Consider the following 27,219-nt stretch of genomic DNA (forward strand, 5'->3'; position numbering starts at 1 on the left):
GAAAAACAGTTCTTAGAAGAAATTGGTAGGAATTTTGTCCAACCATATATACCCTACGACTTTTCTATGAAAAACAGTTGATATAGAAAATAGGAAAAAATATCCTATATATTTCTTCCAAATATATAGTTAGTTAAATTTGTATATGAGACTGGAAGGAGTTTGATGGGAAATGAAGCAGTAGAAATTTGATAAGTATATTTGATAGATACATGTATCAATTTTGATAAATACCACAATCATATAAATTATTAACTTTAAAGTGAAAAGTTTTATAGAATAAGATGCTTACACAACTAAAAATTATCTAGTTAAAGAATGACCAACTTGATTATCGAAAAAAGAAAGACCAACATACGGTTTATTTCTGTTAGAAAATGACCAACTTACACTCTTTTGACGTTGGTTTCGGCCAAATCGTATTAAATTACTGTCATTTTTCTCCCTCGAACCTATCTCCAGACTGTCTTACTCGTAAGTCGTAACATCAACTTTTTCTTTTTCTTTTGTAAATATTCGTTGCTCTATTTAATATTTTTTTTGTGTCCCACTTTAACTCGTAAATATCAACGTTCTATATATACAAACAATTAAACAATGACCAGTTGTTGATGAGTACTATTTTAATAAACAAAGACAGATTAACTGCAAAAGAAGCAATGGTAAGTATCATATAACGTAACTCAAACAAGGGTTCTTTCTCATAGTCTGCTAAATTGTGATGGTTTTATGAATTGATGACAAGCTCATCCCTATTTAGCTCAAGTCAAAGCAGCAGAATGATGATTCGATAGAGATGTCTCGGTCAATTTTGTTTCGGTGTCTCCAGTGTGCTCTTTTGTTGTTTACTAATACATTTTCATATACATAGTTACATACATGGATTTCTTTTACAATGTCGAAATTACTTTAAATTATGGATTTCTATATATGAGAAGTTTTATTACTCTCTCCGTTTCTTAAGAATGTATGTTTTCAGATTTTTGACACTCTAAGAGAATTATTTGCAATAACAAATATGACCTCATTTTCTTAACTAAATCCATTATTAATCTTGTTTAATTATACGTTATATTGTATTAAATTGATTTTGGGTGAAGTAGCCCAATAACCATATAATTTTAAAAAATAAAACACCTTTCTAATTCAGTAATAAGTGAATTTATTAGATTGGTCTTTTGTGTTCTTCAGAGTATCTAGATTCCATAACCAGAAGCAGCTTGTGTTTGGAAACTTCAAAAACAGTAAAAATCACAAGTACCTTGTGATCGCAGAGGAAAAACAGACTTCAAGTCTTGACGATTCAAGTCTTTTGGATGATGCTCAAGGGTTACATGAATTCTCACCATATTTCTCTATCTATCATGAATTCTCTCGTTTTTGTTTCATTTTACTCAGTTACATTACATAACTAAATTTTGTTATTAGAGTAAGATGGTAGGATGATTAAGCAACAAGCATGAGCCCTTTGCACATTTCATTATCTTTGAGAACATATTCAAACACAACAAGCAACAAGTGGTGCATTTTCCAAATTTTTCATCTAAGAATTTTTTTGAAAAATATTTCGGCTTAATTTGTTCAATAAGCATCATATTTCGTTTTTGTTTTCTTGATACACTTCGAATAGTTGCATAAAAAATGCAAATGTTGTTAACTTAGAAGCAATTTATCATTCATAATATAAATTACGATATAATCAAACAAGTTTTTTAATCTGAGAGAATAAAAATACTTATCGGAAATTATTGAAACGAAAGATATAACTGAAATAGCTAGGTAAAAGAACAACATAGTTTTCTTATCCGACATGAGGAATATTATAGTTTTCTCATCCGATGTGAGGAAAATTACTGACAGGACCATTGGGACAGTTGTTGACGGGAACACGGACAATGACACGGTTACAACAATTGACGGCTAGTACAGCAACATCATCGGGAATGATAACAACCACCACTTTTGGATTGTCATGTTCGATTATTCTCTTAGCTTCAAGTCCCTTTACTCCATTTAATTCTGGCCAATCCACCTTAATTCCTGCAAACAATTATTCCATATGTTTTTATCTTTTTTTTCTAAAAAAAAGAAGACAACTCTAAACATTTGTATAAAGCAAACTTTTGTTTATTATTTTGTTGATTTTCATAAAAGATAATCGTATCAGTTTAGTGTAGATAAATTGGTGGTTTACACCAAAATCATAGTACGATATGACCCATAAAAAGAGAAGAACACAAAAACTTGAAGATAAAAATTAAAAACAATGTACCTGGAAATAGAGGTTGGCACGTAATGCCAGCACAGCTGCAGCGTTGACACGGAGGACTATAGAGCGGACAATTACGATTCATTTTGATTATGCGATGATACTTTCAAGTTACAATGATGTAATGTTATAACATATATTTTGCATTAGTTTGGTCAATATTTAGCAGAATATATAGGGCTTATTAGGAAACGTAATCAATGTAATTATTGTTGACTAAATAAATCAATTTTTAAAAAGAAAGATTAATGGGTTTCATCCAAAAAGATAAAGAAAGATGTAATGGTAAAATCTAATGATACTGTACTTTAAGTGTATGTTATAATAGCGAATCAAAATGTAATTTGTTATCTTTTTGGGATTGGTCAAAATATATAGGAGATATTTAGGGAAAGGAAATCAATGTAATCTATACTATTAATTGGCCTTTAACAAGAAAAATATATCCCTTTAATTGGGGGTATTTTAAATAACTATGAAATTGTTATACTTTATTTCAAATGGTTTTAAATCTACTAGTGTTTAAAAATAAAACTTTTAAGATTTTATTGTTTCTTGAGATTTTGCTTAATTTTATGTATTATATGATGAGTCAGAATAGTTATAAAAATTAAACAATTATGATAGAAGAATCATAATTTTAAATTTCAACCAAATTTTAAATATTTATTATTAAATATGGAATATTATATGGATCTTTTATTTTATTTTATAATTATTATAGATGCAAAGAATATACCATAGATGTTTCCGAAATTAATACAAATATTTGGTTCATAATTTTGGTTATGTTTTGACTCGATCAAAGTAAAATGTAAAAAAGGCATAAATTTCACGGCTCTGTAACCAAAATTAATTAGTGTTAGATTCTTTCTGAAAGGGTTTGAACCAGAAATGAGTCCGATCAACCAGTTTAACGATGAGTTTAGATCCCATGTATAGTCTCGGGCATGGTACTCACACTTCATCCATAGTCCCTGGATCTGTAGTTAAAGGAGCATGCTTTCTAAGATACGCCTTAGGCGTTGCTCGTGGAATGGCTCCACAAGCACGAATTGCAATGGTATTTTTGTGGTTGCAGCTACTAGCAATGACTGTCTGAATCATGTTTCATCTTGTTCTTATTTCTTTTTGTTCTCTTCCAGTAAGCTACGCAAAACGAATGACATTTATCGTTCATATGGCTCAGGAGATGCCAATCAGCTTCAAAGACAAATCTGAATGGTACAAAGCCAACGTTCGATCCCTCTCAAACTCGGCGGAGATCGTTTACACATACAATCATTCAACTCATGGTTTTAGGCTGAATAAAAATACAAATCTAGAATAGAGTTACTTCATTTTAGAATAAAATAAAGGAAAGAGTTGGAGATGCTTTTATATGTATCACTCGGACACATTTTTTTATGAGAATATGCACTAGATGACTATGGATTGTAAAAGAACTAACAAAATAGCCATGGTGTCAGAGCACACTCTCTTTCTTCACTTGCAATTACCTTTTTACCCATTTTCGTATTATATATATATTACATGCTATTTTTCAAAATCATATAAAACACTTAGAATCATCTCATCTTTCTTTCTTCCACCACCACAACTACCACATCTTCCACCATCACAACCACCTGATCTCTTTTTCGATAAATCTAGGCTGCCAAACGTTATTTATATTGATAGATCATCTCTCCTTCAATTTGCAGAAGATTTGTCATTTTTTTATTCGATTTTGATTATTTCTTGGAATCTCCGTCGTTATGTTTTTTTTTTAAATTGTATGTTATTTTCTTTTATACCACGCTACTTTTTCGAATTACACGTGATAACTAGAAATCTCTCTCTCTCGACATGCTACTTTTTCATATAACACATTATTTATTAAAATCACATGTAATTTCTTCTAAAAACATGATTTAAATGTTAAAACTTTCTCAAATCTATTATTTTATCTTCGTGTAAGCTTGCTCATGGTTCAACTTTTCAAATGAAACGATATTTGTTTATATAACATGCTATTTGTGTAAAATGTACGTTATAAAATATCATCGTTTTTATAAATATCGTGCTATTTTAACATGTTTCATGCGATTTGCTAAAAAATATCAAATATATCTACATAAGCTTGCTTTTGGTTCAACTTGCAAGGATAGTTTTGTATTTTCTTATGCCGTCATATAGTTATTTATCCATAGAAAAACTGACAATGGTTAGTTACTTGATTCTTTTCAATTCTATAGTTAGTTTCTAATATTACCCTTTTTTTATTTACTGAACGAGTTACCTATATATGTAGAATATCTTTTTGAAACATCGTATTAAGTTTTCAAAGAATTTAGTGATTTTTTTTTTTTTAATAACAACTCCAACGATGTTATAGTTATTTGACTTATTGTAAATGCTGAAATAAGAAAGGAGAAAAACAAGTTGAGAAAAACAAAGAGAAACATAAGCAAAATATAAGCAAAACATAAGGAAATTATTTGCATAAACATAGAAATAAATATTTGAATTGAAAAATTGAAAAAAAAAAAATGAAATGGTAAAATTATGAAATGACATCTGGTACCAAACTTCATTACAAACCCAGTAATATAAAGTTTGAAATCCCGCTTCAAAAATTTTTTGTACATGCTTAATTATCTCATTATCAAGAACATTATCTCAAAAACAAAATGTGGAAGAAATGTCAAATATTTTGTGGTAATGTTTTCAAGATGATTTGAACTTTAAATACTAAACAGAGTTGGTAAACCATGTGATAAAAGAAGTTTGTTTTGTTTTTGATTTAAATTTTAATTTGACTAGATTTTAAGGATTTTTATTTACTTTGATGAATTTTTTTGAGTTTTTATTTATTTTTGTTAAGTTAGCTTAAGTTTTTATTGGTTTTTTTGAAGTATATCAGTGTAGGCGCTGACATCGTAGATCGTCTTTTTCCAACTACAATAACCTTAGGAAACGGAAAAAAGTTTGATGTCGTCTCATCATTGTTCAAACCCAGCAGTGGTTTGTCTAACACACCATTACCTCTACTCGGTACACTTTTTTACCATCCGTGTTCGTCGATAAAAAATCGGGTGACAATATTAAAAATTATATCTTAATAGAAATTCAACAGCGAAAGTTATATTCAAATGAATCATCGTAGATGTCAAGCCTTCACCCAGAGCCGTGACTATAAGCTAACGAAAAAGGCAATTGCCTCAAGGCCCTGATATATTACAGAACCTCAGACCTTAACTACCCTTCGTTTGCAGTCACGATCAACCAGTCACTAGGTGGAGGCGAAGGCGCGTACACATAGAGGCGCATTGTAACGAGCCCATAAAATAAGATTTAAGTGTTGTTAATCTAAGAAATAATATTGTTATGGGGCTTAGGCCCAGTTTAAATAAGCAGCCCATAAAATAAGATTATAACAGAATCTGATCTGTTGTTGAATCGTACCAAGTAAATTATTGGCTTATCACCATGAAATAATAAGTTATTAACTTTTAGTATTCAAAAAAGAAAAAAACGGTACAACCAAATTAACGAATTAATATCTAAAACTTTTTAATCAAAAGTTCAAAACAAATGATATAACCAACTACTAGGAAGTACCAATAGTCGAGTAGTTCGACTCCAAATAATCGTATTACCCTCATTGTAAGAATTTGGTTATGGATCATGTTTTGTCGATCCAAATGACGATTAAAAAGAAGAAAAAATAAAAACGATTTCGCCAAATCAGTTTTTGATTAAAGAAAACAACACAATTTCATCAATCTATCGCTAATAAATTAATAATTCATCACTCAACTTGAAGACAATTAACGAATTGTTAACAACAATTAATGCCTAACACATCAACACCTTCCTTCGAACTTTGATTTTGAACCGTCAGATCATCGACTATTCGACACAACCCCAGAGAAAATACACGTGGCGCTCATCTGTTTTCTTATCATCTGCGCCGCATAGTAGGGAATCCTCTGTGTATTTGAATGCTTGACTCGATGATCAACGAACGCTAAACAATCCATCAAGCTCTCTCTCGTCGATCCTTTTAAATCGAACGCTTGAGATCTTCTCCACAAACTCTTACCGTGGGGATTATTCACACCAGATAAACACAAAGCCCTAGTAGCATCACTAATAGCAGATTCAACTTTCTTCAACAACAAGTAACACTGTGCTCTGTTGCTAAACAACACAACCCTATCTCTTAACATATCCAACGGACACAAATCAATCCCAACTGTGTAAATCTCCATCGCTTCTTTAACAAAACCCTTCAAAAACTTCTTCTTCCCCTGTTTCTTTAACGACTTCACCATCTTTCTTCTTTCTTCAAGCTCTGTTTCACTCATAAGCTTCTCTTTCTTCTTCCTCTCTACTTTAATCTCCCATAGATTCTCTATACTTCTATGAGCTTCCTCGGTCGTCATCTTCAAGCCACTATACTTAATCTTGTGATAATCTTGTAAAACTATCTGAGCTACTCTGTCTCCAACAACTTTATCTTCTGCTAAATCCACTAACAATGACCTAAAACATCGATAACTCGATACCTAACATTTGAGTCTTTAAGAAGCAACAAAAGTGTATCTAAAGCAGTTTCTTTCCAATCATCAGACGATCTCGAAAGATCGCAAAGTCTCTCAATCACTTCTCTAACCTCACTAACTCTCTTTCTCCCCAACTCTGTTTTACAAAGAGACTTTATCAATCCAAGTCCTCCCGGAGACTTCCGGTTTACTAAACCACCCCACATTTCGATCACTTTCTTCAAGAACCCTCCCTCGCAGATTCGGTCAATAGACTTACCTCGAGATGCGAAACAATTCAATAGAAATAAAGACCAACATTGTAGCTGAATCCCCCATTCCTCTGCTTTTTGATTCTCTGTCTCAAACCCACCAAGCCCTCTAGTCAACAAATCGCTCTGATACTTTAACCTACCCCTATCTTCAACCCCAAGAAAGCTTTTGTAAACATTCTTCAAACAATTAGTAGCTATCTCCATTGCAAGCTTCACAATTTCTTCTTCGAATAAAGAAACCGCTTCAAAACTCTTCTCATGGCTAGCTAAATGACCAAGTGCTCGAGCTGCGGCTCGCTGCTCAACCCAACTGATCTTCCCTCTCAAAAGCTCCAACAAAGCAGGAACAAGAAAGACCTTTGAATCAACCGCCATGGCAGCTAAATCTTCCTTGTTCATAACATACGATCCAATGATATGAGCTGCGTAATAAGGAATGAATATGTTCTGGTCTTTGAGAAGCCAAACACTGTTTTTGATCGATTTATGTATGAGTTTTGACATACACTCGAACAAACCTAGTGACGGGAACTCAGGATCGTCAGGCTCGGACATGGCTATGTTCCACAAACCACTCAAGACCAAGACATGGTCTTTTGACTCCGTACGAGGAATCTCTTTGAAGATTGCAGCGAGTTTTGATCTTCGACGAAACGGGTTGGTATCTTTCATGCTGCAGAAGAAACAGGATGGGTTTGTGCATTTTGGTTCATCGAATTTCAGCATCTTCTTCTTCTCCTTTGTTTTGGCTTTTGGTTTTTCAAGGAGATAACTAATAAAGACATTAGTCAATCACTTATGCTTTAAGGCCAAAAAGACCACATAAGGTTTTTTCTTTTGGATGAATTAATTGTTAATTACAAACACAGAGAAATATTAATCACATAAATATTCGCCGGCGTGGAAAGTTTATGGCGGCTCCTCTTTTTAGCCTTTAACTTTCCACTTCAAGTTCCAAAGATTGTTACTTAATAATAACCTATAACGTAATGAATCAGAATACTAATATTCATCAAGGTTTCGTGTTCTTTACCCAAAATTAGGTAGAACAAGAAACCAAAAGGGTTGTGTTCACACAAATTCAAGATATATGAAACGGAATCATGGACAAAATCCATGGTAGTTTTGACATCATGGTGTTGTTAGTTATAGTCCAAATATATAATTAATAATCTTATGTGCACCAAAATGGTGACAGCTAAAGACTTTTCCATGTAGTGAAACTCCTTAAGCTTTTCAAGATACTAAGAGAAAGGAAAGCATTTTTATCAAATTTAAGCCCGAGTACGACATTTACGCTTATGGAATAAATGATTCGAGATTTGAAAATGTAAAGAGGCTATAGAGAAAGTGAGATTGTATTTGCGGTCCCCTCAAGTAAGGCCAATGAAAGTGAAGAAACTGTCTCATAAGATAGCTTTGTCGTCGTTTACAAATATCAAAGTGTTTGTTTGGGTCTCAAGAAAATGCGGCTACCTAAAAAGTTTCTCTTTAATTATCACTAATATTTGGTCTTTACAGGTAAATTAATTATCACTAACCTGACTCATCTTCCATGTTAATCATTTTAAAAGATTCGAAAATCAAGAAAGAGCCTTTTGTAGGAAAAACACTTCAGAGTTCAGACTAAGTTCTCGACTTGACATGTGTATGTGTCGGATAAAGTTTCTCAAGATTATTAAAGAAACCAAACCAGAGTCTAGTGTTAGTTTAGTTTAATCACAGTTTGTTGTTAATCAATCGGCGTGCGTGACTTTTTGACTCTTGTGCACAATCACATGAATAAACTCTCCATAAGGAAGATCAAAAAGATTTGAATTTAGAATCAAATAAGGTCTAATGACTCATATTGAACAAGAAAGATAATAGCCGAAGATATGGTGCTAAGTCATTTAACTCTGCACAAACTCTGAAACCTATTCTGGTTTCATAATTCATAAAGAGCCAAATCCAAAGAGTTAGTAGAGAGATAGAGAAGAAGAATAAACGGAATATACCAATATTACTATCTTATGAGAGCTTTATGGACATGAATTTTAGCTGATCAGGCAGGAAGATAAGGCTCTGTACAGAGAGAGAGCTTCAGTGAGAAGTATTCCGCTTCTTGGTGACCGGTGTAGGATCTTCTTCTGCATCTGCTTCTTCCCGTGGCACGCCTGTAATCTGATTGATTATCTTCATGAAGTAATCAAGCTTTTTGTCATCCCCTTCCATTTCATGATCATTCATCTCTGGCTCATCCATTAGCAGCTGCATAAAAACCATTTCAAAGATTTTTCTGAACTCTTTTTCAACTCCAAACAAACATTTTATCATTAGGAAATTATCGAATAAACAACTCTTACGTCTTCAAGGATAGGGTGAAATCTTAAGCTAGATGAAATTGGAGAGTTGTTAGTCAAACATTGCCCACCAATATGTGTCTGAGGCACCATTAGGTGTTCGATATGATCAGCAGGTATACATTGTTGACCATTTTGTACATGAGTCAACGGGGCTTCAACAAGAGCACATTTCTTGCCAGTTTGTATCATAGAGTCTCTATGACAGGGAGCTACCATTTGAGGCATTGATGATGTATGAGCAGGCTGAGAATCCCACATCAACTGATCAACACGCTTCCTCAATCTTCTTGCTTTTCCCTGTGCCTCATCAATCTTACACAGAAACTTTGCAAGTACATCATCAGAACAATCTAACTCAGAAATTAGACTATCATCTTCAATCGCATCTTGCTTCCCCGTAGCTTTGCGACCTGTACCAAAATCTTAACATAATATTGATGATTCAGTACTAAAACTCCCATTTTCAATCAGACAATCAAAATCAAACAATCTGTATATATCTTACCTGAATCAAGATACTGCCCTTTAACATTTACCGGCACCCGCTTATCTGATAAGAACAAAAAGTTATACACCATTGTTATCCCCAAAAAGAAGAAAGTTAAAAGAAGCAAAGAAAGCTGCATTGTTGATATACCAGCATAAGAGAAAAGGTTATGGTTAGACATATAAGCAGCAACATCTGTAGTCTCTTCCACTCGTTTCCTTCTTCCTCTCTTAAAAACATTCCTCCTTTGATTGTTTTCACGAAAAGGAATCGATTTGCCATCAAAGCCTTCCAATTTCGACTTCTCCAAATCAAACTGTTTAGTCAAATAGTAATCTTTAACTTCTTTCTCATACCCTCTAGCTTGAGACTGAATCTCCTTAACCTTAAGCTCTATCCACTTACATCTCCACATTATAGGCTTAGTCAATCTCCTCCACCTATCATTCGTCTTCTTCTTAGGCAAACCCAAAAACTCAGTCCCATCATCACAAGTTCCAGGTAATGGATAATCATTGCTTAACATAGATTGTGCTTCATCACCAAAACCAAAATCATCACCATCACGAGCACACATTGAATCACCAAAAGAACTTGAAGAAGAAGCTCCACACAAAACCTCTTCTCTTTCCTCTTCAAAATCATCATGCCACTTCAAGATATCAACTATATCCTCTTCCACCTCTTGTGCATCCTCCACTACATTAACACCATCTGGTTGTTGATTTGCAGAACAATCTGAGATATCCATTTCAGATCTTGGTTTTGCTTTAAGCGCCATAAAGTCTCAAACTTTCTTCAGCTATAATCGGAAAAAACAAAGATTAGACCAAAAAGCTTTCAACTTTAATGAAATCTAAAACGATTAAGCAGTGAAATTGATCTTACTGATCTCAAAGCCTATAAGAGTTGTTCAAAATCTATAACCGAGAAAAAAGGAAAGCCAGAAACTTTCGGCGAAATTGAAGTGATTCGGTGAATCACAGAAACAAAAGATATTTGATGATCAAAAACAGTTAGCGTAAATCCAAATTTCTTGGAGAGTCTTAAACCCTAAACCTCAGAAGAAAGAGAAAGAGAGAGAAGAAGATACTCACCAACTATTTCCGAGAGACCGCCGGTTCTCAAATCCGATTTACTGAATCCAAAAGAATATTTTTTTTGGAGGTTTTTAATCCCAAATTTAATTTGGCAATATTGTAAAATCTGTTAATAAAATTATATTATTTGTAATAATGTTTTAAATATATATATTTTGGTTTTTACTCAAACTAATTTATTCAATATTCTGTTTACCATTTTTGGTTTCTTTAGTTTCTTTTTCTTTTTCTTATTTTTAACTTTCTGATTTTATTTTGGGATATTTTTCTCGATTCTCAAATGATATTTCTAACAATTTTTACCAACAGGAGCAATTAATATATTTCTGCCTAAAAAGTAGTAAATAGTTTTTTTTCTCTTGTTTTGGATTTGACCAATTCAAAAAATTGTGTCTATTTATGATATTTTTACTATTTAGTAATCGATACTCCTTTTGTCCTAAATTATAGGATATTTTAGCTTTTGTTTTGTTCTACAATATACTACTCATTTTCTGCTTCAATACGACTTAAATCTTCATTTGTTGAGTTTTTAACACCACCAATTTAGATATATTAAATAATCATGATTAAAATTAAATTAAATAAAACAAAAATTATCATGTGATATACGGTTACTTAATAAAAATTGTAAACTATACCCAATATATAAATGTTTTATAAAATCAATAATTTGTAAACTTTTACATATAATATATAGTCATTAAATATAAAAATTACTTATTTAAAAACCAAAATCGTCTCACGAGTTAAAATCTGGTTTCTATTAAAAGCACATAGATTAAGATATAATAAATGTTTTCTAATTTGTAAAAATTTTTACCAATAGAAAAAAATACTACATAATTCAAAAAGCCATCAACAAACTAAATAAACATAAATTATACATATAAATCTGAGTAAATCTTATATTATAGAACAAAATAAAAACCAAAATATCCTATAATTTAGGATAAAGGAAGTAAAAATACCATAAATGAACACAATTTTTTGAATATCATATGCTTTGGGCAGAGAGAGTACAAAATAACGATCCACCTAATTTAACGCCAAACATTAAACAGAAAAACAATATATTTGGAGCATGTGTGATTATCATATGTGATTCAGCAAATCACCCAATTATCATATGTGATTTTAATCCCAAATTAATTTGGCAATGTTGTTGTAAAACATTATTATGATTTTTGTTTTTATTTTATACATGTAAAAATCTATTAATAAAATTATCTTATTTGTAAAATTGTTTTTAAATATTTTTTCTAAAATATTTTTTTTTTGTTTTTACTCAAACTTATTTATTCAATATTCTGTTTACCTTTTTTTGGTTTCTTTAGTTTCTTTTTATTCTTCTTCATTTTCCCCTTATTTTTACCTTTTTGATTTTAGTTTGGGATATTTTCTCGATTCTCAAATGATATTTCTAACAATTTTTGGCAACAAGAGCAATTGATATAGTTTTGCCTAAAAAGTAGTAAATAGTTTACGTTTTTTCTCTTGTTTTAAATTTGACCAAATAAATTATGTTCATGTATGGTTCGACATATACGGGTTAACTCTTCATTTTATTAGTTTTTAACACCACTAGTTTAGATATATCTAATGATCTTGATAAGAAAAAATTATTAAAAAAAAATTATCATGTGATATACCGTTACTTAATAACTATTGTAAACTATACCCAATATATAAATATCTTATAAAATCAATAATTTATAACCTTTTACATATAATATATAGCCATTAAATATAAAAATCATTTATTTAAAAACCAAATCGTCCCACAAATCGCCGGACGAATTAAAATCTAGTTTTTATTAAAAGCACATAAATGAAAAAATAATAAATGTTTTCTAATTTGTAAAAATTCCTACCAATAGAATTTGTTTTTGCAGAATTCCAAAAGTCATCAACAAACTAAATAAACATAAATTATGCATATAAATCTGAGTAAATCTTATATTATGGAACAAAAGAAAAGCTAAAATATCCTATAATTTAAGACTAAATAGTAAAAATACTATAAATGAACACAATTTTTCAACGAAAAGTCATAAAGAATTAAAACAACTTTTCAAACATAATAAATAAATCAAAATATATCTTACAAAAATTATGATAAAGATATCTAACTCTCATAATTAAAATATTTATGATAAAAACTCAATATTTTAAATGGTGTTATGTTAAAGAAAGACAATGACATAGACATAGAAAGAAAAAAAGAGAGACAATGACACAATGCTATATAACGAACTAATGCAACTTTATATGAAAAAAGTATCACACAAAAATAATAATAAATATACATAATTTTCTAAGAAAAGAGAAAAATAAGTATAGAGTTAAAAAGACATAAAAGTTTAAATAGAAAAAATTGTTTGTAAGAGATACAATTATTGGAACGAATATTTTGTGATTAAAAAAAACACGAATAAAACATGGTGAAGAATAAAAACTCTATATGAACAAATATAATTTTCATCAGTGCTCGTAAAAAAATTTCATAAACGGCAAATGTTGCAACGGTTAGTAAAATATACCAAAGTTGTAATAGTTCTTGATATATTCTAAAGGTTGAAGTGGTTCATCAAATATACCAAATATAATAGTAATAACAAGCCTAAACAAAAGGATTAGTTTCATAAATTAAAACGAAAAGTAGGCATTATTTACTAAACAATAAAGATCATTCAGACAGTTGGGATTCTGTTTTTTTTTTTAATAAGACCAAACAGCTTTGCTTTTTCAGTTTTGTGTATGAAAAAAAGGAGAAAATAAAACTAGGTACCAAATCCTTTATATAGGTTGAAGTTCTTGCTCAGCTACTATAGCTTCATCAACAGGCTTGTATGGAATTGATGTTTGTTTCCGTTTCCATATCAACCAAGCTCCATAAGCTGATAACCCGACGATTACAGCGATGATTCCAATCGCGATCACGACAATGTTGTTATTCGTCCTAAAAAACGAATGGAAAAGAATTTTCTTTTTGAGACAATGGAATGATAATCTTTTAGCTACGGTTGAGAATGAATGGCGATTACCGTTTTCTTGGAGGCTCGAGTTTGTAATTAACCAGCTGATAGTTTCCGAAGATTTCAGGAAGCTTTATTTGATGATTTGTAAACCGAGAAACTATATTCTACAAGAAGCATAATGGAATATGTCATGTGAGAAGATAAAATATTGAGCAATGTAAGGAGAAGTCTTTTGTGTAATCATTACCGTTGCTGTGACATTTGAAAACCAAGTAGAAGGTTCAGGTGGGAGGACAACCATTCTGACGAGAGACTCGTTTCCTTTGGAGGTGAGATTCGATAAACTGACCTGTGACAGACACATTTTCACTCAATATTGGCGAAAATAGTGCTTAAGGCTTACAAGTTGTTGTGTGTTTATCAGTTTGGCTCACCTGTGAAGATTTGACATCGAGCTCCTTGGAGAATATCTTGGAGAGATCTTCAATCCGAGGTTTCAGATAGGACGAGTTGACTGTTAGTTGAATATCAAGGTTTATTTGACCAACTTGAGTCACACCTGAGGAATCAAGTACCACAAACATCAGGAGAAATAGAAATAGTTTCTTTTTTCAGTTTGTAATTTCCAAGACGAGAGAGTTTGTCGTGCTAACCTGACAGATTGCTTGATGAATTGTGGGAGGGATTTGAATCATTTGAAGGCAAAGTAGCAGGTGGTGGTGCACCATCAATATGAAGCCTATCCGATAACTCCGAACAATTGGTTCTCCAGAATCCAACCTTCGAATTCTCACGATCATACACAACAAGTGTATTACGAACCACAATTCCTGATAATAGTATAAGATCATTTGTTACAAATGAATCTGTTGGCAAGTAAAATGATATGCAGTATAATAACAAATGAAGGTAGCCATAAAAAGAGAAAAATCAAACAAAGTAATGATATCTATTTACCTCCTAAAAGAGTTGTGTGATCTTTTCCGTTTGGGAAGACACCGAGACAGTAAGCACCATGCACCTTGGAATGCTTTTATTGATCAAAAAGTAATCACATCAGCTACTGATTTGTGGCTAAACCAACACCAGACACAGAGAGACTTATAAATACTGCATAGAGTGCTAGCTATAGAGAGAACATGGAACTTCATAATAGGTTAAGGGCTACATTACTTACTCGAAACATGTAATTTTCAGGGGACAACAGCCATGACTGTCCACTCTTAAATACCATCTCGACCGATGGGAATATCTTTGAAAGTTCCGAGACATAATTACTTCAGCATAAACAATTATAAGAGTCAGTTACTTGCCTTGATTATAAGTTATGATATACACCACAAGTTTGCAAGAGATAATAAATACCTTGCAGCGACTTGGAAGCAAGTATCTTTAAAATTTGGATCAGGACCATCAATCTGCTTCAATGTGGAAACTTCTCTCATTACCTTCAATACAACAAGATAAGAGCCTCATGTAAGATAAGCAACAGAGAAACAGGGAACTTAACTAAACATTAACAATTCTCAGAACAGTTCTTACAGCTTCCTCAAATGCCGCAAATGCTGCGTCTGGAAGATAAGCATATGTTGTACCACTGTCTAGTACGGCGCCATGTTCCCCGTCAAAGACTCTCGAATGAAGAGACAACTGCTTCCCAGCAACACGTATCCCCGTCAAATCTATATTGTAATATGGACTGTCGCCATCCCGAAACTAGAGTAAATGTGTGAAAGGTATTAAACGTATTTGTTAGGATTATACAAGATCCCATTCACCAATCAGAAAAAGCCATTCCCTTGGAAACATACCTACGATCAGGGTCCGAGTCCGTAAACACCATATCAGATGGATAATCAAAACCGCCAAGAATCATCGAACCACCACCAACATCCATCCCTCCATAACACAAACCAAAAGAGTTGCTTATCAAACCTTTATCCACCAATTGATCAACAAGACTAAGATCTCCTTGACCTAATCCAATAATCCCATCAGCACGTTGACTATAAAGATCACCGGTTTCAACAGTTTCACAACCGAAAACAGCTCGTTGAGGTGTTAGCTGGCTTTCATTGCCAAATGAAATAAGATCTTCTCCAAGAACACCTTTACTACTACTATGTTCAGCATACTCTCTCTCGTAAACACATTGTTCTCTATCATCATCACAATTACAATCCATGTTACACTTAACAGGTTGATAAGTGCTAGACATTTCTGGCTGAAATTTTGGGTCCTGATCAATAACCATAAGAAAGTTTCAAAATTTGCAACTTTACACGAGACAAGACACAAGATTTGGATATCTAGAGCCATCATTACCTGGTGTTTGCCACATTGTTCACAATCAGAACAAGGAACATAAGTAACAGTACTACCAGAATCAACTATAAGAGCAAACATTTGTGGTGGTGTACCAATCCAAAGCCTCGTAGTGTAATACCTACAAATACGATATAATAGTATATAAAAGAGACATCTTTACATGACCCAGATCGGGAAATATGGAAAAGGAGATTACCCATTAATAAGAAGATCGTCGTAGAGTCTCATGCGAGAGTGAGGAAGTGATTTTGAGTCGGATTTGTGGAGTTTTCGATGTGGGATTGATATGGATCTCGAAGAAGAATTTGGTTGAGAGAGGAACAATGGGAACACCATGGGACGTCGTGATCTAGCGGTTGGAGATTGGTGGAGGAGGTTGTTTTCACCAGCTGTGATTGAATAAGGAAGAGATAAATAGATTAGGAGTGAGAACGTCGCGCCGATTGATGAGATCGACGGCAGTGCCATTTGATCTCCGGTTGGATTTTTCGACCGTACCGTCGGAGAAAATTGGAGGGGAATCAAAAGAGCTGAGTGAGTGGAGAGAAGAGGGGAGACTCGAACGTAACTTTAGATCTACGGGAACCAAAAGCAGCTTTCTTTGAGACAAAACCCAGTTATTGAAACGACGTAGCTTTTGTGTTTTTAACGCATTTTTTTAACCTCTACTTTTTAACATCGCTGTACCAGTGTTTATTTATACTGTAGAATGGTTAAATAACATAAAAATCTTCCTACAATTTATTTGAAATCTTTGGCATGTTGTAAGAGATTTTACTCTATAGTAATTAAAAAGTATGTATTGTTTTGTTGTTGTCAGTTTTTTTATAGATTTAAAACGAAAAAAAAAAACTGATTTTCTAGACAATGTATTTATTTTTTGTAAGAATGTAGAAAGATTGATCTAATTTTTACGATAATTTCTAAATTGTCGAAAAATAATTATGTTAACAAAAATCCGATTTGACAGTAATTAATTTTATATAAAAGTGAAGTAATCTACCAAACCTATAGAAAAGGTTTAATTACTATCTATAGACTATAGAGTAAATCTCTTACAACAAGCAAAAGATTTTCAAATAAAAGGTTCGAATGTTTTCAAATAGATGTTAAATCTATACCTTTGTTGATTTTGATACTACATGTTACAAGGTCTCACTAATCATGGTTACTGTATAGCTCTATGAAAGGATTAACATGAAATTCATCTATACAATATGTAAGAATGTAGTTATCCTACATTTTGTTGACTAACTCAGTATGTCTCTTTGTATGATAATGTCTCACTAATCAAGGTTCAATTTTTAGATTTAGACTTGTTATAGATTTTGGTTATGAATCACCAAAACAAGTAACAAATATTTGAGATTTAAGATTATTCCATAGAAATTTTAATTCCTCTGTACATTTTGTTTTTGTTTTTAATTTTACCATAAACCCCAAAAATGAATGCTCTTGAAAATCCCCAATCGATTCAAGTTTTAACCCTAAACCAAAACTACTCAACCTTAGGTGTTATTACTCCACAATCCCTAAAACCACCATTGCCGCCGGATTCGTATAAACCTCCGACGACGAATCCACCACTTGTTTTCTGCATTTCCGCCATGTAACTCCTCACTTCAGCTTTTATCATCTCCTGCACCACCGTCATAAACTCACCTCTACGTCCTTCTCCTCTCTCCTCTACATTAATCTTCATCTGACTCTCAAATCTCGGAAACATCAACGCGTTGTTGTTATTGTTATGGCTCGAACTCGTGTTCTCAGCTCCAGGTAGTGACAAACTCAACGAAGTAGGTGGATCCTCCGAAGACGAAGACATTTCAACCGGTAACGGCTGCGGAACCACCGTAAAACCGCCGGAAATCGGCATTGGTTTAAACAGCTGAGCAACAGGAGACGACGGTGACGGAATCGTGCTAGAATCACTAACATCGATTCCGTTAGGACTCTCAGGACTCATGTACAATCCAGTATCCACCGGAGCAAAAGCAGAATCAAAGCTAACAGATCTCCTCTTCTTCGGCCGATCCTGATCTTCCTCCGTCTCCGTCACCGTCGTAACCGCCACACCTCCGCTGCATTTCCTCTTAAGCGTAGAGTTCCAGTGATTTTTAACGGCGTTATCCGTACGACCGTTAAGAAGACGAGCAATCGTCGCCCACTTGTTACCAAACTGAGCACGGGCGGTTACAATAGTCTCATCTTCCTCCGGCGAGAAAGGACGATGCTCAACCTCCGGAGATAACTGATTACACCAACGTAATCTACACGATTTACCAGATCGACCTGGAATCGATTTGCTAATCGCAGACCAATTCCTCGGTCCGTATTTCTCAACCATCCTTCGTAGCTGCTCATCTTCTTCTTGACTCCATGGACCTTTAACACGATCCGCCATTGAAACAGATCTTTTGTTTGTTTGTTGTAGAGAAGAAGAAGAAGAAGAAGAAGGTGGAGGAAACTGAAGAGAGGAGAAAAAAGGTATTTATAACAGAGAGAGAGATAGAGAGGAGGATGGATAATAACCGGTAACCGGTAGAGACGGTGGAGAAAGTCATGCACCGCTTCTTCCACGCAAGCGGTTTTGAAAGTTTTGGGATACAGCTGTAGGTGTACACGTGTCGTGATCTCGGTGCGTCTGTTTATTAGTTTATGGAGCGTGTGATACAGTCGAAAGAGAGAAAGGGGAAGCACGCGCGCGTGAGAAGAGAGTGGGAAAAGAAGGGAAGTTAAAGCGACAAAATCACGGAAACCTACAAGGAAAGAGCTCTGATATTATTCGCACAATCTGAGGTGAAAAATTAGAAAGCTGTTTTGAATGTTTATTTGAAAAATAATAATAATATCTGAGACGATAACGGTTAGGTTTGGCAGTTTGGGTAAAGACAGTTTTTTATGCAGATTTCTGACTTTTTTGACTGGACACGCCAGCCTGTATTCCTTGTTATGCAAATTTACCCTTTTCTCTGAAACTTTTTTCCTTTTATTTTATTTTGTAGAATACAAAACGACTAATTTGAATTTTTTTTTGAAGTTACATAAGGTTTAAAGTTTATGGGTCGGGAAATATTGGAGGATAAAATTTGATCACAGTGTTCTAAAAATATTTTTGTTTAATTTAAATGTTATTTTTGTTATTGTATTGTATTATTTTCAAATTGGATGATATATTTAAACAATAAAAATAAAACTGAAATTTTTGAAAATATAAATGTGTAGAAAATATAAAACGACATTAGACTGACACAAAAATTAAAATGCAAAACGACATCTAATTTGAAACGGAAAACGTATTAGATGTTTTTATAAAATATGTTTTGATTCGTTGAACTTGAAACGATATTCGTAACGCTTTTGACCAATAAAGTTTATACATAAAATCTGCATAGAATATAAAACGACGTTTAATATGACACAAAAATTAATATGCAAAACGACATTTAATTTGAAACGAGAAAAGTATTAGCTACTTTTAAAAAAGTATTTTGATTCGTTGAATTTGAAACTATACTTGTAACGGTTATGCTACGTTTTAATTATTCATAGATTTCTTTTTTTTTTTTTCTCGAGAATACAATACACATAATTTAAAATTTGTATATTTTTAAATTTTAAAGTAATTGCAAGTATAGAGCTGGCACTCTTGAAAGTAAAATTTTGATTACACATTTTTAAAAAAAAACATTAACTAATTTATGACTGGTTAAACAGTAATTGTAACAGTTTTGAGCGATGAAATTAATATTTTTTACTTCCTTTTGGTTTATCTTTCTAACTGAAAAAGGTTCAAACTGCCTAGTGCTACAAATTTGGGATAAAAATATTTGTATCGTTTATAGAAATGTGGTTCAGTTTTGTATGGTTTTTTTGTCTGTGACTATTTGTTAATGGTACGTTTTTGAATGCCCCAAATCAAAGTCATATAGTATTTACACAATACGGGAAACTACATTTATATGATTAGATACGATTAATATTCTGTTTCATAAACTTGTTACAAAGAAACGGCCACACAAGATAAAAGTAAGTGGTCGGAAAAATAAAAATAAAATTTGCTGACATGGACAACACGACAAAAGAGTGTTAGGCCAATTGGAATGTGAATGAAATCATATTTATTTATAATATATAGTTTTTGATTGACGAAAATCCAGGCTGTAATCCTCAACAAACAACTAACTGTCGTCCATTAAGCAAACTGCCACGTGTCAAATTTTTGGAACTGTTTTTGAAATTGTGTGTAACTGTCTCTTACGTTAGTAACGCACTAAACGTCATTTGCACCTTCTTCCCAACCTTCATCGAACGGTTTCACAACTTATTTTTTAATTTATCTTTTTCCGTATTTTATGTCGAATTAGTTACATACTAATTAGTCAAATTATAAACGGATTACCGAAACTATTTCAGTTTTGATGTTGTTGGTTTTCAGTTTACTGACCAAACTTTCCCTTAATTGTTATTTCTTTCATACTAATAATACATTCTAGTGACGAAACTAATATTATATGCTGTAATTTTGGGTCTGTAGAGATTACGGGTTTCGGCCCAAAACCTCCTAATATTTTAAAAAAATAAAAAAAAATAATAATAATAATACACTTAGTCTTGGTTATAAAAGTTAACAATATGTTTACTTTTATTATGTGTTCCACATTCTAACATGTCATATTTAAATGATGGTTTTCTTGGTGTATTTCTAATCGAAAACTTATCCTATTTAGGTTATATTATATGGGTTGAATTAGACTATAATATATACCATGTTAAGTTTTATTGGTTTGTAAACTAAATTGAGGATTTGTAAATTGTTTCGTGTTACTTTTTTTTTTTGTCGTAAATTGTTTCGTGTTACTTAAACATTGTTTAGATCTATTTCATTTCGGATCCAACATTTTATTTTGGGTCAATGTATAATTGACACGTACTTTTGCTGTACACTTAGCTAGATTTTGAAAGATGCACGTGAACATTTGGTGAACACATATACCTGAGAGACGGTGCACGATGTAGAATATAATTCCAACAATGTGTGTCTTAGAAACATTGTAATTAAAATATTGGTAATAGGTTGTTGTCAAAAGGAACAAGACGGTGCACGATGTGTGAATATATAAATCAAAGTATATCATTTGCTGTTTGTTGTTAATTAGGGTCCATGCTTCGATTGTCGGGTTTGTTCTCCTAATTTTTAAATTCATTTTTGTAAGGTTTGCCTAACAGAAAAACTCGTTCGATATATCTAAACAACGATAAGCTTTAAATAACATAAAGATCATAATACTAACACACGGTGGTAGATTAGTCGGTGTAAGAGGCGGAAAAACAAATATATGTTGACTGAGTTCATTGTATCATTCGAGACTTTCGAGTTATTTACCATTTAGTGGAATTTTATTTACAGGAATGAAAATTGTTATCTTGTCCCAAAAATATTCGTATGAATATGTTCTCTACACATATACAAATAATAAGTAACATTTAGGATAAACTGTATTCGTATTTATTAAGATATTCATGTTGTTGCCGTTAGTCATATTGAGTGTTAGTTGTTCCATTTAGCCGAGCTCTCTTGGTAGCAAGGGTTCGATACCATTCTCTTCCAATGTGGTTAAATGTGTAATTGTATAAAGTTAATTCATTTTTGTTACTTCTATTTAGAAAATAGATATAGAATTGTTATTCATAACTCACCGTAGACAAACTAAAAATTTAGAAAGCCAAATTGGAATATTCAAATTTTAGCATTTTAATATTCATTTGGTTGAGGAGGAAGAGCCACCAACCAAACCATTGAGTCTGATCATCTTGATATTATTGTAATTTATGTTTGTTTAATATGATCTTTTTAATTTCATTTAAATTAATATTATTGTTTATTATAATTAATGAAAATCTAAGAAACAAAAAAACTTTGTCTTCTTCGTTTATTCATCGTTCGACTATGAAAACAAAACATATCCAAAAAATCAATTGCGAGATTGATTGAAAAAACAAAAATCAACAAAAATATATATAAATAAATTATATCATATGAATTTATATTCAACAAAATTAATTACTTCGTCATTTTTTATAGTGGTGCAAACAAAAAAACTAGTTTGGAGGTTTAAAGAATTAGTAAAATTACTTTGATGGTTTATAAATGTTAGTAAAAGAAATTCGAGGTGTACCAATGACACTTTGAAGGTTAAAAATGTGATTTCTTCTTTTTAAAATCTCTTAAAGAACTATGATCTTAAAAAAAAAACTTATGGTTGTATGAATGTATTTCTTATTTTACAATGATTTTTAACATAATACATATATTTATTTGTGGTTACTAAAGTACAAATTTTGTTTTGTTATGACATCATACATCATAATAATGTGCAAGTTAAATATGAAAAAAAAAAAAGAGTTATACATGACTAAATGTCTCATCTTTTTGTTATTTTTCATAGTTTGTTGATTCTTTTGTTAATATCTAAACTTTACGTAGCAAATAAAAAACCACAAAATTCTTTTGACAAAGTTCAGTAGATTGAAAGGCAAATACATAGAAGATACATGAAATGACAAAAGTATCCATCATCCTTTCACTTTTGACCGACGACCTGCATTAAACGGCTTCACTTTGAAAATTTTTAGCCGCTTATTCGCCAACTAAAAGACTTGTCCGTACTGTCAACAACACATGTAGGAAGTAGGATCTTTCATGTGAAACACCCACGTGTATACTACTTGCATGCACGTGTGCTTCTAAACCCGTCAGACATCAGTAAAAATTTATACTAAATGGGCCGTATCAATCTTCATTTGTTAACTTTGGCCCAAAACGGCTCAACAAATAGTAAATACGTCATCATCTAGTGATGCCATCTTCAATTCTCAAGAAACCAACGCTTATAGTTACTTATTTTCATTGTTGTTTCTTATGCATTATGGTGATGTATGTTTTCAGAAATTCTAGCTACAAAACTGCGAATAGCGAATTGTTGTTTTTTTGGGGTCAGTTTAAGTTGATCCAACTTAAGCTTATCATCATTTTGAGATTCTGAGTGCTATTTTATTTCAAACATTATGGAACTTCATATGATACTTAGTTAATGTTTACATGCTTGATTGAAGATTTAGGATCTAATACGTCAACGATGATTTGACTTTTCAAAAATTTTGAGACTTTGAGATTTTCTACTGTAAGACTCTGTTTGTTTAGTCGTCTCATATGTGTCTAGTAATGAATATTGGAAAATATCAAATGTTGGATTTTCAATGGACTCATCACAATCAGAAATGATGATGAAAACTTTGGTGTGAAACCTCTGACTTGTTACATGAACTAATGAACAAATTTGTAAAATTGTTATATTAGAGTATCCTAAAAAATATCGTTCTGAAGCGACTAAGAGCATGATTATAGGTGATACTCATAAAGTATCACTAAAAAATGTTTAGTATTATTTATAATGTTTGTTTAATAGATATATATATATATTTTTTTTGTTTTTGGTAAATCTGAGCAATCAGAAGATGGCACGTCAGATGATACTAGTATCACAAATATCACTGGACTGATACTCATCAACCTCATTCCAATTGTTTTGTCAATATAAAAATAATTTTTGCACTTGTGATACTTAAAAAATATCACCTATGTACATGGTCTAATAATCTTAATTAGGTCTTAATGATACACTGGTAAACTCCATTTGCATATGTTTGCCTTAGGGGAACGATTGACTCTTCAACATTTATGATTTATGTCTTTAGAATTCATAATTTCTGTTTTCTTTTTGTTCTATTTTTTTCTTGAAAGTATTAATGTGAGTTTCACACAAGATCTCTGAGATGACAGAACAAAAGTTTATGAGTGGTTTGGTTTTGGTACATTCACTCAAGTTCAACCAAAACAATCTAATTTTATTTTCTTTATATCTTTTTTCTGTTGAATCTCTTCAATGCTATTTGGTCCTGTGTGATAACAAGACTCTTCATGGAAGGTATATTTATTTAATGTTATGACATGACATAGCAATGGCAAGAAGTAGATAAAGTGATATGTGTACGTAATGTTATGTGTATATCCCAACCTGTTTTGCTTTTCACCACAACTGAATTGAACACAAGTACTTGGACCAACCCAAGTGTTGGTCTCTCTGCATTTCCTCTCAAATCAAACCTCCCAAAAATAGAACAAAATTTATTAGAACATTTTTTAAAAATAAAACTTAAAACTTTGGAGGAGTAGCTAACAAACTCTCTAGTTGTCCAACACTATTGGTCATCCAACTAACTCAATCGTTGTCTCTTCAATTCAAACTTCAAAGGACAAATTTCCACATACCTGTACTAAGTACTAAACAATCATGTATGTGATGTTTTAGACCAATGCCAATAGTGTAATGGTAATGTTTGTGTATAATCTTTGACTGTTATCTTTCTACTTGCAAAATGCAGAGGTTGTGAGACGAAATTAGATCATCATCAAGCCATGAAAAAGGTAAGATCCAGCGGAAACTTTTAATGTAAAAGAACTTTGTTTTTAGAATATCAAATAACGAAACGTACACCATTTGCAACCGTCCATAAACACAAGAACCGAGAACCATATAGCCGATAATATGTAAAACATGGAAACAGATTTTAGGTAACTAAACCGACACATTTTGATGGGTTGTTGACATTATTAGCGAGGACTACTACTAAGCACATCGAAAAACATTCGGTTTATTGAAGATAGCCTCATCTGCTGCTCTTGCACTCTTCTCCTCTTGAGCAAAGGCTCTGAAGATGGTGAAGACGACACTGAAGCAGAAGCAGACACAACCCACGACTCATTCGAGCTATCAGAACTGAATGACGCATCAAACACACCGATCGGACTAGCGGGTTGTTGCATCCAATTCATCATCCTTTTCTTGCTTGGACTGTGGTCTAACACTAACTCATAGCATTTATTTACCTTCTCCTGTTTCAAGTATAATGATGATAAAATCAGTTCTAGATCCTTAAACCTTACACTAATCACATTGGCATTTATTGATCAAAGACACCGTAACCACATACCGAATCAACTTTGAGTAGAGTCATGAGCTGAGATTGGTATACAGCTTCGTCACACATCTTCAAATCTCTAATAACAGAGACCATTATTGCAGTGGCTAACACAGAAGGACTAAAACTCAGAAATCTCGAATCTGAAAAGAAACCAAGAACAGAAAATTTAGCATCCACAACAAAATCAAGTAGATTCAAGAGATCTAAACCTAATGGTAAACATTACCAGGAATAATGGAGAGTAATAAAGATTCACATCTACTCAAGAACTCCAATTGATGATGAGATTTAAAGCTGTATCGTCGAATAATGTGATCGAAAAACGAGATTGGAGTCACAGGATGCATCCTCCAGTCAAGAGTAGACAGAACAAGAAGCTCCATTCTCTGTATAGTCTTAGCTTCAAAGACATATCTTGCTTCTTCCACCTTACAAAAAGACCAAACACAAGTCTCAAAAATCTGCAATTTCACAAAATTGAATCTGAGAAAAAGTGAGAAACTTACTTGAAAATCTAAGAGAAAAGGAACACGGATCTCTTCAACCTTAGCAGCTAAAGACAGACAAGCCAAAGCAGTAAGCTGAGACATCCATGGCTTATCTGTCTGAAACTTCCTGCTTGTAATAAACCTATCGAAGTAATTAACAGCTAAAAGAGCCGTCAATGAATTAAACCCATAATGAGATTTCACTTTAAAAATCCAATCAAGAGCCTTTTCACGACACAAAACCAGAAACTCATCATCTAAGATTTCGTCATAAAGACACGGTTCTTGTTTCGAAATCAAAGTTGATAACTCATCATCATCCCACAACATATCATGATCAGACAAACCCAGATTTAAAAAAGGAAACTTTTCAACACTCTCGTCGCACAAATCTACTTGTTCGTGAAACTCACTCTCTTCCTCACAGAAAAGACCATCAAGAACACAAAACGGTGCGTTTTGACTCTCTTCCTCCTCTTCTAAAGCCATGATTTTTCTCTTCCGAGAAGAAGATGATTGCTAATTCCTTTGTTCATTCTGCCATTAGAGACTCTCTGGATTCTTCACTCTGTGTGAGATAGAAAGAGAGATAAAAGAAGTGAAGACAAATGCCAAAGAAAGTGAAGGGTTTTATTTCACGCTTGTCCTCTTTTTTTTTTCTTTTTTTTTATTAAAAGATTTTATGTTTTTTTTTTAATTTTATTTTTATTTTCTCTCTCTGCTTTTATTTTGTCTTTTAATATTCGGATGTTTGGCGCGCGAGAAAATTAATGAAACCGTACTTCTTCTTTGTTTTATTCACAGAAATGGAAAAATCTTTTCTTTTGTAATTAATTTCCTATCTCCATAAATTAATTATAAATTGAAATCATAACTATGAATTAATTAAAATCTTTAGTTTTAAAAACATACGTACTATTTACAAAAAAGCTTATACTCACGTGCTTATTGAATGTGTAGTTACACGCTTTTGATCCCTGTTCGTTGGATGCGAGTAAAGATACTCTCTGTTAGAGCGTGTGATTCACGCGCTTATGAGGTGGTGGTGGAAGTTTCAGTGGTGGATAAATGCGTTGACCATTAATTATATTTGTCACCTTTCGGTTTCAAGCATCGATGATTACAAGTGAAAAGATTTTTTTTTTTTTTTTTTTTTCGTCATTAGTACTTTGATTTTGGTTAATACAACATAATTTTACATAAACTCTGAAAATATCGTAATGTGTAGAGTCACTGTCATTGTGTTTTTATTCGATTTAAAGATTTATTAATCGTAATTTATTAGTAGCAAATTTTTCACTTTTTTTTTTGGTGAATTAATTTATGATATACGGAAAAAGAAGATTCAAATTGATATATATAATCATATAAA

The 27,219-nt window shown here is 32.4% G+C and overlaps 6 protein-coding genes across 9 annotated transcripts; all 6 read right to left on the reverse strand.

The window, feature by feature from the left end:
- Window positions 1–1,726: 1,726 nt before the first annotated feature.
- On the reverse strand, window positions 1,727–2,357 carry AT3G50020 (Serine protease inhibitor, potato inhibitor I-type family protein). The gene is made up of 2 exons (NM_114862.2): window positions 2,273–2,357; window positions 1,727–2,040 (listed from the first exon to the last, which is right to left on the reverse strand). The coding sequence occupies exons 1-2, from the start codon at window positions 2,352–2,354 to the stop codon at window positions 1,832–1,834; spliced, it is 291 nt and encodes a 96-aa protein (NP_190571.1). The 5' UTR covers window positions 2,355–2,357; the 3' UTR covers window positions 1,727–1,831.
- Window positions 2,358–6,110: 3,753 nt separating this feature from the next.
- On the reverse strand, window positions 6,111–7,907 carry AT3G50030 (ARM-repeat/Tetratricopeptide repeat (TPR)-like protein). The gene is made up of 3 exons (NM_114863.2): window positions 7,079–7,907; window positions 6,823–7,009; window positions 6,111–6,754 (listed from the first exon to the last, which is right to left on the reverse strand). The coding sequence occupies exons 1-3, from the start codon at window positions 7,797–7,799 to the stop codon at window positions 6,157–6,159; spliced, it is 1,506 nt and encodes a 501-aa protein (NP_190572.1). The 5' UTR covers window positions 7,800–7,907; the 3' UTR covers window positions 6,111–6,156.
- A 963-nt stretch (window positions 7,908–8,870) lies between these two features.
- On the reverse strand, window positions 8,871–11,042 carry AT3G50040 (uncharacterized protein). 4 transcript variants are annotated; one of them, NM_001339452.1, is made up of 5 exons: window positions 11,003–11,042; window positions 10,056–10,707; window positions 9,924–9,968; window positions 9,419–9,840; window positions 8,871–9,323 (listed from the first exon to the last, which is right to left on the reverse strand). In NM_001339452.1, exons 2-5 carry the CDS (start codon window positions 10,684–10,686, stop codon window positions 9,156–9,158), a joined length of 1,266 nt encoding a protein of 421 aa, NP_001326235.1. In that variant the 5' UTR covers window positions 10,687–10,707; window positions 11,003–11,042; the 3' UTR covers window positions 8,871–9,155. The 4 variants fall into 4 exon arrangements, with proteins under 4 accessions (NP_001326235.1, NP_001326237.1, NP_001326236.1 ...); NM_001339450.1 differs by lacking the exon at window positions 11,003–11,042 and adding an exon at window positions 10,794–10,994; NM_001339451.1 differs by having other exon boundaries at window positions 8,871–9,840.
- Window positions 11,043–13,607: 2,565 nt separating this feature from the next.
- AT3G50050 (Eukaryotic aspartyl protease family protein) lies at window positions 13,608–17,127 on the reverse strand. The gene is made up of 12 exons (NM_114865.5): window positions 16,511–17,127; window positions 16,312–16,432; window positions 15,798–16,225; window positions 15,529–15,685; window positions 15,352–15,434; window positions 15,164–15,263; window positions 14,944–15,016; window positions 14,640–14,816; window positions 14,421–14,545; window positions 14,234–14,335; window positions 14,053–14,150; window positions 13,608–13,967 (listed from the first exon to the last, which is right to left on the reverse strand). Exons 1-12 carry the CDS (start codon window positions 16,780–16,782, stop codon window positions 13,805–13,807), a joined length of 1,899 nt encoding a protein of 632 aa, NP_190574.1. The 5' UTR covers window positions 16,783–17,127; the 3' UTR covers window positions 13,608–13,804.
- A 146-nt stretch (window positions 17,128–17,273) lies between these two features.
- On the reverse strand, window positions 17,274–18,993 carry MYB77 (myb domain protein 77). Its single transcript, NM_114866.4, has one exon. It carries the CDS (start codon window positions 18,716–18,718, stop codon window positions 17,813–17,815), a length of 906 nt encoding a protein of 301 aa, NP_190575.1. The 5' UTR covers window positions 18,719–18,993; the 3' UTR covers window positions 17,274–17,812.
- A 5,807-nt stretch (window positions 18,994–24,800) lies between these two features.
- Window positions 24,801–26,501, reverse strand: CYCD3;3 (CYCLIN D3;3). The gene is made up of 4 exons (NM_114867.3): window positions 25,866–26,501; window positions 25,586–25,787; window positions 25,369–25,499; window positions 24,801–25,270 (listed from the first exon to the last, which is right to left on the reverse strand). Exons 1-4 carry the CDS (start codon window positions 26,334–26,336, stop codon window positions 24,989–24,991), a joined length of 1,086 nt encoding a protein of 361 aa, NP_190576.1. The 5' UTR covers window positions 26,337–26,501; the 3' UTR covers window positions 24,801–24,988.
- Between the last annotated feature and the right edge of the window lie 718 nt (window positions 26,502–27,219).

Source organism: Arabidopsis thaliana, chromosome 3 (genome assembly GCF_000001735.4).
Source record: "Arabidopsis thaliana chromosome 3, partial sequence".
NCBI lineage: Eukaryota > Viridiplantae > Streptophyta > Magnoliopsida > Brassicales > Brassicaceae > Arabidopsis > Arabidopsis thaliana.

Excerpts from the sequence above, each read along its gene's own strand:
- AT3G50020 (NM_114862.2), bottom strand. The coding sequence starts at position 2,354 with ATGAATCGTAATTGTCCGCTCTATAGTCCTCCGTGTCAACGCTGCAGC. Across the intron at positions 2,041-2,272 it reads GTGCCAACCTCTATTTCCAG|GAATTAAGGTGGATTGGCCA; the intron begins GTACATTGTTTT and ends AATTGTTTGCAG.
- AT3G50030 (NM_114863.2), bottom strand. The coding sequence starts at position 7,799 with ATGCTGAAATTCGATGAACCAAAATGCACAAACCCATCCTGTTTCTTC. Across the intron at positions 7,010-7,078 it reads GAATTGTTTCGCATCTCGAG|TAAACCGGAAGTCTCCGGGA; the intron begins GTAAGTCTATTG and ends GGGGTGGTTTAG. Across the intron at positions 6,755-6,822 it reads CTTAAAGACTCAAATGTTAG|AGTAGCTCAGATAGTTTTAC; the intron begins GTATCGAGTTAT and ends TGTTGGAGACAG.
- AT3G50040 (NM_001339452.1), bottom strand. The coding sequence starts at position 10,686 with ATGGCGCTTAAAGCAAAACCAAGATCTGAAATGGATATCTCAGATTGT. Across the intron at positions 9,969-10,055 it reads TAACCTTTTCTCTTATGCTG|ATAAGCGGGTGCCGGTAAAT; the intron begins GTATATCAACAA and ends TGTTCTTATCAG. Across the intron at positions 9,324-9,418 it reads TTCACCCTATCCTTGAAGAC|CTGCTAATGGATGAGCCAGA; the intron begins GTAAGAGTTGTT and ends GTTTTTATGCAG.
- AT3G50050 (NM_114865.5), bottom strand. The coding sequence starts at position 16,782 with ATGGCACTGCCGTCGATCTCATCAATCGGCGCGACGTTCTCACTCCTA. Across the intron at positions 15,264-15,351 it reads TGCTTCCAAGTCGCTGCAAG|TAATTATGTCTCGGAACTTT; the intron begins GTATTTATTATC and ends TTTATGCTGAAG. Across the intron at positions 13,968-14,052 it reads CTCGAGCCTCCAAGAAAACG|GACGAATAACAACATTGTCG; the intron begins GTAATCGCCATT and ends TTCGTTTTTTAG.
- MYB77 (NM_114866.4), bottom strand. The coding sequence starts at position 18,718 with ATGGCGGATCGTGTTAAAGGTCCATGGAGTCAAGAAGAAGATGAGCAG.